This window comes from Colias croceus, chromosome 13 (assembly GCF_905220415.1).
Source record: "Colias croceus chromosome 13, ilColCroc2.1".
NCBI lineage: Eukaryota > Metazoa > Arthropoda > Insecta > Lepidoptera > Pieridae > Colias > Colias croceus.
The window spans coordinates 5950303-5965857 of record NC_059549.1 but is presented as its reverse complement, the minus strand read 5'-3'; the positions used below and the strand labels follow the sequence as shown (position 1 = coordinate 5965857).

The 15555-nt window shown below is 32.2% G+C and overlaps 3 protein-coding genes across 3 annotated transcripts; 1 reads left to right on the top strand and 2 right to left on the bottom strand.

Annotated features, from left to right (window-relative positions):
* Positions 1-1309: 1309 nt before the first annotated feature.
* On the top strand, positions 1310-8999 carry LOC123696800 (protein Daple). The gene is made up of 7 exons (XM_045643166.1): positions 1310-1508; positions 2524-2940; positions 3412-3695; positions 3771-3941; positions 4024-4240; positions 4387-6991; positions 7079-8999. The coding sequence occupies exons 1-7, from the start codon at positions 1452-1454 to the stop codon at positions 7426-7428; spliced, it is 4101 nt and encodes a 1366-aa protein (XP_045499122.1). The 5' UTR covers positions 1310-1451; the 3' UTR covers positions 7429-8999.
* Positions 9000-11145: 2146 nt separating this feature from the next.
* On the bottom strand, positions 11146-13266 carry LOC123696569 (threonine aspartase 1). Its single transcript, XM_045642829.1, has 5 exons — positions 13074-13266; positions 12920-12967; positions 12713-12841; positions 11738-12552; positions 11146-11579 (listed from the first exon to the last, which is right to left on the bottom strand). The coding sequence occupies exons 2-5, from the start codon at positions 12945-12947 to the stop codon at positions 11436-11438; spliced, it is 1116 nt and encodes a 371-aa protein (XP_045498785.1). The 5' UTR covers positions 12948-12967; positions 13074-13266; the 3' UTR covers positions 11146-11435.
* A 1356-nt stretch (positions 13267-14622) lies between these two features.
* On the bottom strand, positions 14623-15346 carry LOC123696585 (HIG1 domain family member 2A, mitochondrial). The gene is made up of 3 exons (XM_045642861.1): positions 15229-15346; positions 14975-15106; positions 14623-14864 (listed from the first exon to the last, which is right to left on the bottom strand). The coding sequence occupies exons 2-3, from the start codon at positions 15102-15104 to the stop codon at positions 14698-14700; spliced, it is 297 nt and encodes a 98-aa protein (XP_045498817.1). The 5' UTR covers positions 15105-15106; positions 15229-15346; the 3' UTR covers positions 14623-14697.
* Between the last annotated feature and the right edge of the window lie 209 nt (positions 15347-15555).

The window sequence follows — 15555 nt, the reverse complement described above, 5'->3', positions numbered from 1 at the left end:
CTGATGGCATATTTATATTTATGAAATAAAAGATTTTCATGTGGCAACTTATTTGACAACTATCAAATTGGTTGTCAAATTATTTGTCTTTTTTGCAGTTGATAAATAATTTATAGGATTTTGTCTAAAAAATCTTCGAAAATGTCGAAAAAGCCGCTGTGATCACAAGCAAGAGGTGTTGTTTATAATGTGTATAGAAAAATATTTGATGAAGAAGGGTCAAACACATCACAATTTTCAATTTAGAAGATTTTATTGGTAAATTGGACGTACCCGCTTTGATACTTTTAATTAAAAAATATTATATGTAGGTAACTATAATATTGTTTGTTGATTGGAATATAATTTTATGAAAACTTATTACAGGAGTTTCCTATACGGCTATTCGTCAAGTCCAAGCTGTCCAAGTCAATTTTATAATGTGTGTATCTGATAATACTTACGAAAATAAACATAGTTTTATTTTATTTTATTGTTATTTTATTTTATAAAAAAAATATTAGCATTATCTAGTTTTGATCTGCATTATCATTACATCCATATTTTTACATGGCTTAATGATAATGAATATACAAATATAGGTATGTGTAAATAATAATATGTATTACATAGATAAAAGTAATATGTATATTATACAAGTAAGTAGTACCTTCAAAATATTAAGTGGATATCTCATTATTTGGTACAGTATTGTTCACTTATGTAATGTGACTAATGATGTTGAGGACAAAATAAAAAATAAGCAGTATCAAGATCGGTCAGTCCATTTTCCCTAGGGTTGCACACTCAAAATTTTGATTTCCCTAATTGCCATCAGATTCTGGTTTACCTATACATATATTCATTTCATTGGCGTACTGATAAGTGATAACTCCCACCTCCTATCGATCCAAAAAATGGTCAAACAATGAGGTTCAGTAATCAAATATCAACTCTAAATACCCGAAGTTAAAAATCACAATTCCGATAATAATCAATATTAAATTGTGTTCCGTAAACTTGTAAACCTTTTGCATTATTGACATTGACATTAAAAAATAAATATGTTGTCGTTCGTGAATGGTCGGTAAATTTATGTGATTTATAATCAAGAAGCTTCTTGTTTATAATCAAAAATTTTTAAAGCTCTGATCACTAGCTATTATGTGAGAGCCGTGTGTGAGAGGAACCCAGAGAAAAACTTAAAATCCTTGCACCTAATGACATAATAGTGTCTAGGGTCTAGGTATTCTGTGCGTACTAGTTACTACTTGTCAAACGCAACTGTCTCAAAATGACATCTGAAATTGTGTTACGGTGTTTGCACATATCACCACGGGAGACTTTGTATTTAGTTGTTGCAGATGTTTAACAAATGTAGACATTTCGTGAGATATAACTATTTTTTTGGTGCAATGGTTATCGAAGTGGATAAAAGTAAACAATACAGTGTATTATAACGCCTGGCGAGAATGGCTGCCTCAAGTAGTGAGATCGAAGATTTCTTGAGTGGACCACTAGTTTCGTGGGTAAGTGTTCAACGATCCGTGTATATCTAGACGTGAATGAACCGTGAGACTATTTTAAAAACTTAATTTTAGTCATCGTTATTTATGTAGGACAGGAGGCGGCCCTAATTTCTTATGCTACACATCTGTGCTACACATAGCTTTCAAGGATATGTTAAATTATTGATGGTCTATTTATGGAACTGTGTACATTGTTTAAACCATTTATGATAGATTTTATGCAGCTTCAATTAATATTAAATTATCAAGAACACAGCTATGAATAATGATGCTATGATGATCCATATAGATCTCAATAAACACAATAGTGTGCTTCTCCTAGTTTTTTCTTGATTCTCATACATTGTCTCTAATGTAATAATACACTACTGCTTTAGGAGTATGATTACTGTTTTTATTTTCTTTTGTTTTATATGATTGAATTTGTATGTTTGTGTAGGACTTATTTTTAGGAAGACAATGAAAAAAAGTGCCTTTCCTTGTTTTGTCTTAAAAATATTTATATGTATTTTGACTTTATAGATTATATAAATATGTGTTAAAAGGCAATGTAAAACATCATGGTATTTTTAATAATAGTAATGATGAGTTTTTTCAAATGTGCAAATCACAGGAACGTCTGGACAGATTTTATTTTTTCATAAATTGTTTAAAATAAGAAGTACATAGATATATATTTTCGTTTCATATTAGCATTGCAACTCTATTAAAGTCATTATAGTATTTTATAAGTTTAATTTAAAATTGTAAATACTGTTGAAAAATTGCTAACTGTTTGTTTGTATTCCTTTCCTATCATTTCTATGTAGTTTTTAAAATAAATCAAACCTAATCATAAGTCACTAAGTTGCGATGTGTAATACAAACAAACATACTTTTGCATTTTTTTATATAAGTAAAGATAGAAAAGATGCATAATATGTGTAAAATCATTTTTTTTGCAATAATTTTAACATAATATATTGTATTTTGGTCCATTTTTTATATTATCACACTTCTTGACTTATATTTTCAGCTGAAGTCATGCCTTGCAAATCCAGAAACAAATCTAGAATACTCATCTCTATTCAATGGAGACATTTTACATCAAGTTTATTTACAAATAGACCCAGAGCCATCCTTTCATATAACAAAGCTTGCTGGACTAGAAGATCAAGCTTTAATATTAGGACGAGTAAAAAACTTTGATGCCATTGTGAAAAATGTCAAAAATTTATATGATGAAGAGTTGGGGATGACTTTACTGGTTGTACCAGAATGTATTTGCTTGGGAAAGGCACCGGAATCGAGAGATGGCTTGGAAAACATGAAGCTATTAATATTACTGTTACTTGGTGCAGCTGTTCAATGCCCTAACAAAGAAATATTCATCACAAGAATAAAGGAGCTTGATGTTGATCTACAGCATAATATTGTAGAATGCATAAGACAGGTATGTAAATAACAAGCAAAGTATGTGTTGAAAAAAAGACTAAAGTTTTTGAAGATGTATTGGTATTGGAAGATTTTGAGCGAAATATTTGACCATAAAAATCTACCATTTTTTTACTTACAATTATGATATACAGTTTGCTTTATAAAAAAATTGTATTTACATCTTCAAAATCCACCAAGCTGTTTATACTAGAACTAGAAAAAAGCGATTCTCCTAGCACAGTAACATAAAATGCATTAAATTTTCATTCATAAAATATGGTTACAGAAATAGATTTGATTTGAAATGCTCTTACAATCCCCTGTACTTCTGCTATTTATAGGTCACTTAATGAGTTCAAACTTCAAACACAAAAAAGTGGACTGAACTTTTATAGTCGCATCCGTCAGACTTCCTTATTTGTTTTAATCATTATGGAATAAATTTTTATAGGTTTAGTTATATTTTTTATAAACTTTGATTTTTTAGGTTACTGACATGCAAACAGTAGTGCTAACTCCCGATGCCATTGATCTTTTTCAATCACCAACTATGTTCAATCATATGCGTCGCTTAGCGAAAGAACGTGATCATTATCTACAAAATTGGGCAACACTTGTTCTTAATGAAGGACTCTGTGAAAATGAGAATGAAAATAAAAACTGCAAGAGCAGATCTACACAAAATGTTAATCAAACAAATGGTGAAAGTCAGCATTTAGCTGTAGAATTAGCTGATTGGAAGGCTAGGTTACGAAAGCAACGGCAAGAACTGTAAGTCGTTAAATGAAATTAATTAATTCAAAAGTAGTTTCCATAGATTTTCTATTTCATATTATTTATTTTTAGGGAGGAAAAATCTGAACAATTATCAGAATGTAGAGAAGATCTTGAGCATACAAAACTTGTTCTAACAAAATTGCGAGCCGATAGCCAGGAGTGGTTCAATGAAGCAAGAAAAGCAGCAGGATATAGGGATGAAGTAGATGCTCTGAGGGAAAAGGCAGAACGATGTGACAGGTATTCAAATGTCATTAATAATAAGACCTTTAAGATGTCCTGTTAAAAAGAGATTTGATAAAATGTCCATTTCGGTTTTCAGGCTTGAACAAGAAATTCAACGTTATCGCGATAGATTAGCCGATGCAGAATATTATAAAACTCGTGTATCAGAATTACGAGAAGATAATAAAGCTTTATTAGAAACCAGAGACGCATTGGAGGAACAACTTCAAAGAGCGCGTAAAAGAGCTGAACAATGCTTAACATTAGAGGCAGCTATGATAAAATTGAAAAGAGAAGCAAATGACATTGCACTGGTAAGTTATCTTCGTCTATTATATTGTAATAATTTTTAGGGATTGTGTAAGTCAACAAAAGTTTAAATTTTATTTTAAAACCTTTAACTACCTACTTTTTACACATTTAATCAGTTTTTTTGTAATTTAAATTATGTGATTTTAAGGAAAGAGATGCTGATCAACAAAAAATACAAGAGTTAATAGAAGAGAATAATCACTTACAATATATAACAAGGTCTGTGTTGAATGAGAGTAACAATAGTAATTTAGACACCGACAATGAATGTGAAAGTACCTTAGAGTCAGGCGAAAATAGTTTATCCGAACAATTAACCAGTAATGCCCAAGCAAGAGCTTTAAAGTTGGAATTAGAAAATAAGCGTCTTTTATCTAAAATAGATAACTTACGAGAGCAATCATTACTTGAAAGCAGTGACAAGGTTTTAGAACTTGAAAAAGAAAAGAAGAGATTGACCTTAAAATGTGACCAGTTACAAGAAAACTGTAATAGACTGAAACAGCAAAACACAGAATTAGAAGAAGTTTTTAAAAATGCATTAGAAGAAAATAGGAAATTGCAAGATTCATTGGATAAACAAAAGGCTTTTATTGATCGGCAAGCAATTGATAGAGAATCGGAAAAAAATAAGCTTCAAGAATTCGAAAAACATTTGGAGTCACTTACCAAAGATAAGCAAAGAATCCAAATGTTATGTGATTCAATACAGCGGAGAGCGGATGATTTAGAAAAGTCTTTAGATGCTAGAACGAAAGAATTAAACATTCTGAAACCAGAAGCCGATAAAGTGACGCGGCTTATCATTCAGACTGAAGAACTTAAAACTAAACTTACATACAGTGAAAAAGAGACTCATAATTTACAAAGAGAAGTTAATAAACTGCGCGAATCTGTAGAAGAAAAAGATGTCACTCTAGATACTATCACAACCGAGATTGAACTTAAAAATAAAGAAATTGAAAGGTTCACAAGACAATTAGAAAATAGTCATGTAATTAGTGGCAGACTCCAAGATTTAGAGCAAAAAACTCAAGAGTTAAAGTCTCAAAAGAAAGTTGACTCTGAAACAATACAAACTCTACAAAAAGATTTGATCTTGGAAAAAGTCAATTTTGACAAATTAAGGAACTGCATTGAGAAACTGGGAGTTAACACGGCTGATATAATTTCTAAAGAATTTAACGTCGAAGATTTATTAGAGAAAATAATTATGAATACAGATAATGAAACATTAATATCAGAGATTGCTGCTAAGGCGAACTTAACTAAAATTGTACCTTGTGATTGTGACCATAAGACTAAACAAGAACAAGATGAAATTGTTAATAATCCCCAATTAGATCAACTAACAGCGGATTTAACAGCACTACAAGCATCTTTAGAAAATTGTCAAGCAGAAAATGCTAAACTGCAAGTGAATATTGCTACCCTTAATTCACAAAATGGATCTCTTATATCTCAACAAATGACATTACAGTTAGCAAATAGTCAATTAGCGGCTGAAAAAGAAGAAGTAATCAAACAATTAGAAGTCCTTAAAGATAAACAAGATAACCTGTTAAGAGATCAAGTTGCATTGCAAACTATTCATGAGCAATTGAATATGGAATATGAAATGTTGCTTAGTGAGAAAGAACCAGTTAAAGCTGCTATTAAAGACTTAAAACTAGAGAATAGGGACCTCAAAGAGAAAATTACCACATATGAGAAGAAAATTACTGATTTTGAGTTAGAAAAAGAAAACTTTAAAATAGAATCCAGGAACTTAATAAATCTTAGAGCTGAGCATTCTAAGCTTAAGGAAGATTTTAGAAACCTCTTCACTGCAAGTGACAGACTAAAAAATGAATATAGACATATGCAAGAAGAGTATCGAAATTTGCGCACTGAAGTATCACAGCTGAAGCTGAGAAATACTGAAATATCTGGTGAAATGAATACTAAATCTGAAGTTATTTCAAGTATGGAGTTGGAAATAAGTAAAACAAATCAGCATTGCGAAATGTTAATTCAAATGAATAAGAGTTTGGATGCCGATCGACGGTCCTTAATGGATCATGTTTCTCAACTTCTTACTCAATATCATGAACTTCTAGCTCATTCTTTGAAAGATAAACAACATTATCATGAGGAAGAGAAAATGTTTGCAGATAAAGTAAATGCTCTTTGTAGGCAAAAAGAAAAGTTGGAGGAAAAAATTATGGAGCATTATAAAAAGCTGGATAATTGCACTCCAAAACGACGAGGTTTCGGAGCTTCTTTTGTGAAAAAGGTGCGTAAGGCTGGAACAGACCTCATCAACAAAGTACCTTCCAGGAACCACAAGCGAATAGAAGACGCTAGCCGTTCAAAATCACAATTAACTTTGGCGGGTTCAGAATCTGGTGAGTCTGATCCTGGGCAAGAATTAGAAAAAATATCAAAAAATTCTGATCCAGACCAAGGTTCATCAAATCCAAGTGTAGAATCACCACGCAATAGTATAGAATCCAGTTTTAACAGACGCCTAGATGATACTTTTTCAAAAAAGTCTGAGAGTATTGACATGTCTGGATCATTCCACAGTTTAGAACCAACTAGACTAGTTAATGAAAGTAATTTTGTTAGAAGACTTTCAGCTGCTTCCATTCATAGTGGTGGTGGAGACGATGCTTTAATAAGAGCTTCCTTACGTAGGCGGCCTCATAAAATACAATCATCTCATCGCAACAGCTTTCAAGGTTTAGATGGAGATACAGGTTTACCAGCAGGTAAAAAGATTATTTTCAATTCTTTATTATTTTTAACATTGTAACTTTTCTAATAATAATAAATTTCAATGGTTTTGTTATTTTTAGCATCTACTCCTTCGCCTGTGTTTGGTGCAGCCGGCACTCGAAGAACAGTCTACCTGGCTGATGACAATCCGGATGTTGCTTTAAACTCAAAACCGCAAAGCACTCCCATAAAAGAAAATCCAACATACCTGGTGTATAACAGAATATCCACAGTGATAGGTGATGGGGCATGCCAAAGTAACCATGACAGATCCAATGACCATCAAACATTGAATGAACCTGCCAGACCTGACGATCCTCTACCAGAATGTGATGATCAAAGACATTCAGATAGAAGAAATGTAAGCCGAAGTGAAAAGCAAGAAAACTCAAAGGAAACTGCCATTTGGTATGAATATGGTTGCGTATAGTTTTGTGTGATAGTATGAGACTGAAAGGATGCCTTGCATTTTGAAAATGCGTTTGTAATGAATTTGTGTGATTGTAATGTTGATAGTATTTATACACTTTTATGATAATTGGACATAATATTATTAGGTTATCTTCCAACGACAATTGATAAGAAGGAGACAGTATTAATGAAGCATTTATCTCAATAAATAAAGCAAATTGTTAACGATTAAATTAGACTTTTGCTTCGAGGCTTAATAAAGTAGAATTAAAATTTACAATACATATATTCAAATGTAACTTTATGTGATAATGTCTTTTTTACTAACCTTGCCAGTGACAAATACATAGTGTAGTGTGTAAGTGTATTATACAGAGATGGTATGTACTTTTTAAATTCAACCGTTTCATGTATTATTAATATAATATTATGAATAATATAGGTATTAGTAATTAGTTTTTACTGCTCTATTTGCTGGGGGTTGAGGTTATCACTGTATACATATAAAAAAAAAAAAATCTTCTACATTGTGATATTCATCTGTACTGATATTTTTATTTAATTCAATTTAATAAGATACAAAACCCAGTTTATACTCGTTAATTTAAAACGCTTTCAATAGTTTTAAAACATATTTTTCATGTAACCCATAAATATCGAATATAATTTGACTCCCGCCTACTTTATCCTTAATACTTACATGAATATTGTTTATATATTTTTTTAAGAAATAACTACATTATACAAACAAATGATATTATTCTCCTATGCATTTATTTTATATTTTATGAAATATTTTAATTTCTATGTTTTGTCATGACTCTGAAAACATTACTAGTGGTAAGTACAAACAATAGAATAATAGAAATAAATTAACTATTCCACGAATTAATGTAATGTTAATTACATATTTAAATGATTTTGTTTCATTATGTTAGAATGTACAAAGATAAAAACAAAATAATTATCTTAGGTATTAACAAACCACATACTTACCTATATCTACTTCTTCCAATTATAATTTACGTTTTTTTCTTTCAGCATTGAAAGCATTTTTTTGTAATCTAAATCACATGTGACTGTATGCATCAGGATTAGGCCTTTGCTTTAATGGGGATATTTGACAATAAAAACGTTTAAAAAACGATTAACTACATGCCAGAAAATTGAGGCAATTCAATCTTCTAAGCTCAAATATTTGCTGTTTTCGCCCGAACGTACGGAAAAGTTTTGAAGGAAGGCGTGCGTGTCTGTGAACAATCACGTTATACTGACGAGTACCTACCTATAAGTACGGTAGTGACGCATACTGCGTACATCTCTTTTGTCTCAGTCTCACTTTCGACGAAGATTTTGTGTGAAGACTCCATGTAGATTTTATGTTAATCTAAAACTACGTACAAAGTCGCATTGTGGATGTTACCTCAACACTTTTTGAGGTAATATTGTGAATAGAAAAATTTCTTGCTTATTTAATACTAGTGGCCCGGCTTCGCCCGTTGTACATATTTCGTAATAAAAGTTAGCCTATGTCCTTTCTCGGGTATCAAAATATCTCCATACCAAATTTAATGCAAATTGGTTCAATAGTTTAGGCGGCTCGTGACAAAATTTTATGGGTGTTCACTTGAAATAAAACACTGAAAATACATGGGGTAAAGCAGTACAATTAATAAAAAAATTACTTATAAATTAAATGGTACCGAGATTGTGAATGTTTTTTCATCTTGATTGAAAGATGAGCTAAGTCGTCAACGCCCGTTTCAGTCCAAGCACTCTCAACTCCGCCGGCCGCGCCCGCTTCAAATAAAAGACACGGAAAACAAAGTAGTTTGTTGCTTTCATCACAACCACCCAACCCAACCACGGTGTTTTCACATATTGTTCGGATTTAAACACACGCGTATATGTTTTCGTTTTTGTCGTACATTTTTGCGTAAGTTCAAGTTCAAGCCGTGACGGTCCCTTAGCTTTCAATTCAAGCCGAAATTGTAACGTTTTAACACACTTTTTAATGAACGCCACATTATAATTGTCCATTTTAACACTCACAAGTAATACTGATAACTACAGGCTATTTCAACAGTCAACACGTATCTTATGATTTTAATTAGAAAATTCCCGAATTTGCATTCGCGCGCATGCAGTCAAGTTGACTCGAGTGTTGCGACTCGAGGAGTGGCAACGTCGCGCGCAATCGCTGTCCCGTGTACGGGCGCCCGGGCGCGCGGTAAAAACGAACGGGCAACGTTTGCGGGAGCGGCGCGGCGCTCCGAATTTTGCTATTTTTTCATAGAAAATCTTCTGTTTCACGCGCAGGACTCTGGCAAACTTTCTCTTTCACTCCTATTGGATTTCGTAGAAATGTATTAAATATTTTTTCATTGGAGCGCAATCGTGAGCGCTCCGCTACGCGCGTTATATAATACAGTATGTACTATACCTACAGGTATATGAGATGATGGAATGATGGATATATTCATTGGTATTGCCAGTAGTTTTTTACGATTACGATTGATTTTAAATAGTAATAAATAATAATGAATATTAATAATGAAATTACATAAGGAGTATGATTTTATTATAATTATTTACGGGAGTTCACTGCACCAGCGCTCCTTAGGGCGAGCCGCCTCTGGTCACTCACTGATTGAGTAACAGACAGACAGAGTTACTTTCGCATTTATAATATTAGTATGGATTTTATTAGTTTTTTATCCTCATTATAGCTTAGAATACATAATATATAAACTGGCGTAGATGCGGTATATGCGAACAAACTAACAGTTAAAGCCGTTTCAAAGATAAAATATACATTTAAACCAACATCCGAAATGAGTTAGCAAAGTTAAACCGACTAAAATAATAAATTTAACTATAATATGTACCTACTCACATTAGAGTACATCTTGGAGTATATGATGTCTCTCTTAGCCTTTATGGTATTCTACGTAATTTCCATTTTTTTACACATACAGTAATTGTAGATACTCCGTCTGTACTCTCTATTGTAATTAAGGATTTTATGAGTTTTTCCAAAATATAACATGTGCCTTATGATTTTAATACGTATGACGCTCAAAATATTTTGTTTATTATTATATTGTGTTGTATAAACAATAATATTAATCTTAATTTGTTGAAATTATTAATTAAGAATATTTAGTTGGTTCTTCAGTATGGTGCATGCTTTATACATAAGTGACTAAATATAATTAGCAATTTAAACAAGCTATCTGTTGTATGTAACATAATAAAATATCATCTAATCAATTACAGTGTCGTTAAATAATAAATACCTACTTAATCTGTACTTAATTATTGTCTCTCACCGAATTTACTTACTTATAGCACTGTCTTATAAAATAAAAACAATTAAATTGAATTTTAGGCCTTTTATTTGAAAACTTTACCTTTCATGTCACATATTGTATACTAGCTGCTCCGCGCGGTTTCACCCCCGTGGCTCCACTCCTGTTGGTCGTAGCGTGATAATATATAGACTATAGCCTTCCTCGATAAATGACCTATTTAACACCGAAAGAATTTTTCAAATCGGACCAGTAGTTCCAGAGATTAGCGCGTTCAAACAAACAAACAAACTCTTCAGCTTTATAATATTAGTATAGATTTAAATATTTGCATACCAGATTCGAACCTCTCACTTTTTTATTAAAGTTTTTTTAGTTTTACTCTGTTAATCACTTGTTGTTCTAAATTTGTAATAGGGATTTAAATGAAAGATGTATATTGGCAGTTATTAATTTAATTTAACACAGTCCTATGTTGTATTGCAATTTTATATTTTAAAGGTATAAGCATGTTGTACTTTGTATAAAAATGAATCATATTTTAAAGCTTCATAAAATTACTACATATCACATTGAGACTAAGCTATTATAGAACCCTTCAAAAATAGTAACTGAATGGGCAAACATAATGTCAATAATAATTGATAATAATACTTTTATTTAATGAGATGATTCATGGCAGTGACTGCTTGAATTTAAAGTTTATAAGCCAATATCAAAGAGATCCATTTGAGTGATGTTCAGTCTTGATTTCCCACTGCAAAACAGGGCATGGTTGTATGGGAACTTTAAATGGTAATCCAGAGACTACAGCTTTGCGTCCAGGTTCTACTTTTGCTGGCAAGTAAGAGATAATACACTGAAAAAAAGAATTGTCATTACTAAAGAAATGAACTAATTTTTATTACTGTTTTAGTGTGTTACTTCTTATTTCACCTTAAACATTGTTATCTATTCCATAAAAAAATTTGATAACTATGAAAATGTTCTGATGTTGTAATGGATTCATTAATTTACCTTTGGTTTAGCAATCTCTGTAGACATATATCCAATGCACATTGTCTTAGTTGTGTGACCCCATAACAGTTCTCCTTCTCCTATTTCAGGATTGAATGATAATGCTAAAGCTCCTCCCAGCCTTTCTGGTATATCCCAAAGGAAAGGTGATTCCAAAAACTTTTCCTTTAAACATTTGTCTAAGCTTAATACTGGTGATGATTCAAACAAGCTCTCTGCTGTGTTTTTAGCTAGTTGGGTTCTAATAAGATGCTCTCCACATCCTGAAGTACATGAAGCTACTGAGGGTTTTATTCCATCTCTACTCATGACTGCCCACACACCACTGCCAAAAGAAGCTGCCTGACCAACTCTACCTTCATGCTTTAGAGATACACCTCCTGAACTAGCTCCAGCTGCAACAACTCCATTAGAATCCACACAAATTGCCCCAACTGTGTCCAAAGGACTGAATCTAACATCATTTTGTAGAGAGTATCTCTTCAATTTCCTTTTACAGTGTTTGAAGTTGCGAAAGGCTCTGGCTGATATCATTTTTTTGTCATCAACAATTTCCAAGCCCATTCTTTCTGCCCATGTGCGGGCTCCTTTCCCAGTTAGTATACAAGGTGGCACTCTACCAAGGGAGAGGTTGTCACATTGCTTAATACACAATTGTTTAGCTAATTTTATTGGATTCCATACATTTGATACAGCTCCACAGGCACCAAAGTGTAAGGTTTGTCCATTCATAATTGAAGCATCACATTCTACTAAGCCATCCCAGCTTAAGTTTGATCCATAGCCAGCATTAGTTAGTGAACTATTTTCCAACTCTGAAAAGTTTTTCAATATCTATTCAGTGCACACTATAAATGTTGATAAAAAATTATAAGCAATATTATTACATTTTTAAAAACAATTTATTCAAAGTAGGTAATAAATTACATATATTGAAAATGATATAACTTAACATTCAGAATAAACATAACATACCAACTATAGCTTTTTCTACAGCATCAACTGCATTTCCTCCTTCATTAAGAGCTTGTCCAGCTTTTCTGCATGCTGTATAGCAAGTTTTTTGATAGTCTTTCCTTAAAGTATCACTATGGTATCCAGCACCTTGAAGTTAACAATTTTCAATGAAACTATTGGCCCTTATTTAATAAACGAAAATAAACAAATATTTACTTGACTTACCACAGTGTACAGCTATAAAACCATTCATAATCCTATGTAACTATATTACTGGAAGATTAAAAACGACGAATGAGCTAAATATATAATAGTTAATTTCTATTGTTATTTATAAACAGTTATAGAATAAGTGGTAAGATTTAAGAATCTTTCTAACCCCGATTTAGAAGAGATTTTGTTTTCCACAATTCATTTAAAAACCTCTTTTAATTTCTCTTCTTTTCATCGTTTTTATGATTGCAGATAGAATAAACCACAGGGATAAACGAAAATAAAGTAGTAAATACGAAATGCAGTCCCATCCTATGACAAACAAATGACAAATTAATAATGACAATTCAATTCAATTCAATTTTTCGAAGGGTGGAAAATGACAATACAATAATTGTTATTAATTTTTGACGTTGACGTTGAGTGTTGACACTTCGGCTTTCATAAATCTGAGATGAGTGAGTTCCAGCCCGTGGTTCCAGCCAAGTTCCAACTTCCAGCAAGGACTATTACCTAATCTGTGCAGCAAGGTACTACTTGCTCTGTGCAAGGTACCAGCAGTTCCAGCATCTGCTTGAATATAAATTTAGCTATGAAATATGTAAATTAATAATATCGAAAGCAAATTACAGTTATGTACGATGTTATCATCGTTGAATGAGAAAGCATATTAGATAGTTTTTCTTGATCTATGATATTATATCGTACGATCCAATCCGACCCGCACAAAGTTTGAATTGGAGTTTGAATCGTACTATCTGTACTATATCACCCGCGCGAAAATCAAGTATTTCGTATTATTTTATCTTAAGCTATTAAAATTAGGTACCTACGTGCTACGTCAATTTATAGTATTTTCAAAATCCGTTCAGTGAGTTTCCATTTGCATGAATATTGTAGGTAGTACACTGTAGTACATACATATTTTTTACTAGATAATGCGGTGCGGTAAAAATATATATAACCGGCCAAGTGCGAGTCGGTCTCGCGCACGAAGGGGACTACCAGTATTTTGTATTCTTTTTGGGGACTACTACTACTACTATTACTACTTACATATTTAATTTTATATAGGTACTCTAATATTCATACTTTTTGATTATTTGTTCATCAACATCTCAAAACTATACTACTACTATACTACTATGTATAGGTATTTAAAACTTGTATATATTTGCAACTGCACTGTTATTGCACAATATTATAAAATGCTATGGGTCCTCATGTAACAGTTATAAAAAGCTGAATAGAGTTAAAATAGCTGATATAGAAGCTGTAGAGTTAATTTGAACATGCTAAACTCGTCAACTACTAGACCAATATCAAATTCTCATTTTAATAACAATAAAATACTATTTTTAATTCACCATTAGATGTCTATGTGATCCCTGAGGACTATCATTGCTCAACAGGTGCAGTTGGGCACTGTTTATGTACCTAGGTAATCTATACTAATATTATAAAGCTGAAGAGTTTCGTTTTTTTGAACACACTAATCATAGAAACTACCGGTCCGATTTGAAAAATTATTTTGGTGTTAGATAGCCCATTTATCGAGGAAGGCTATATATATATCATCACGCTAAGAGCAACAGAAGCGGAACAATGCGGGTAAAACCGCAGGGCACTGAGAGTGTGAAGTAAAAACTAATCATTATTCGTGATTTATGCATTTATGTTTTAATTACCTATAAATTAATAAAAAATTATACCTATTAATTATCTACTACAACAGCATTTATTTATTACAAGAAAAGTTAAAATATTTTGATTTATTTATAAATGTACAATTATTTTATTGTTTTTCCAGCCGTCATTACCACTCCAACAACCAGAGCTGTAATGGTAAACCCTTGGGCCAAAATTCGCATCCTCATCATGGTTTGGGACATTTGTGTTTTTCCATTTCTAAAACACCATAAGCCATAAGTTAATGCACCTGCTGTTGCTGCACAACCTAGAAGGATAAAATTACATAATATAAAACAAATAAAGTGTTACAACATATTGTCCCGAGGTACTTTTATACCCCTATGAACCATAATATTCTATAAGAAATATATTTACCTAAAGGTACAAATGGATTTTCTTGAAACTTTCTCACAAATTTTTCTTTAGTTGTTTCCCCCAGTGGTACTGTACCCATCTCACGGCGCAATTGCACCCAATCCAAATCGGTGGGCTCTTGATTAGCCATTGCTTCGAACGTAAAAATAATATAAGAAACAAAAGCTTTTATAAATTCTTATCATTTATTTCAATTTGATATATTCTGAAGCCTTTAAAATATATATATAGACCCAGGGAAAACTAATATTTACCGAATTATTTTATTTTTGTACAAATACGGTGATCAATCAAGTCTTGGCTTTTTGAAAATGAAAATTTTGTGATTATGACAATGTCATTGTCATTTGTCAATATTTAGTAGGTTCTTGGTAGTTAAGGTGAAGGTACCTACCTACTACGATCCAGTACGATCCGTATGTATCACGTTTTTTTGTCGTGCATAAATTTTTAACTAGCAACCATAGCTAGCCACAGAGCAAGTAATCAAGTAATGCAGCTAGCAACGTCCTAGGCCCTAGCAACTGTGCTAGCAACATATCAACAGTCAACTTCGCGACCGCGAGCGCGTTCACGATATC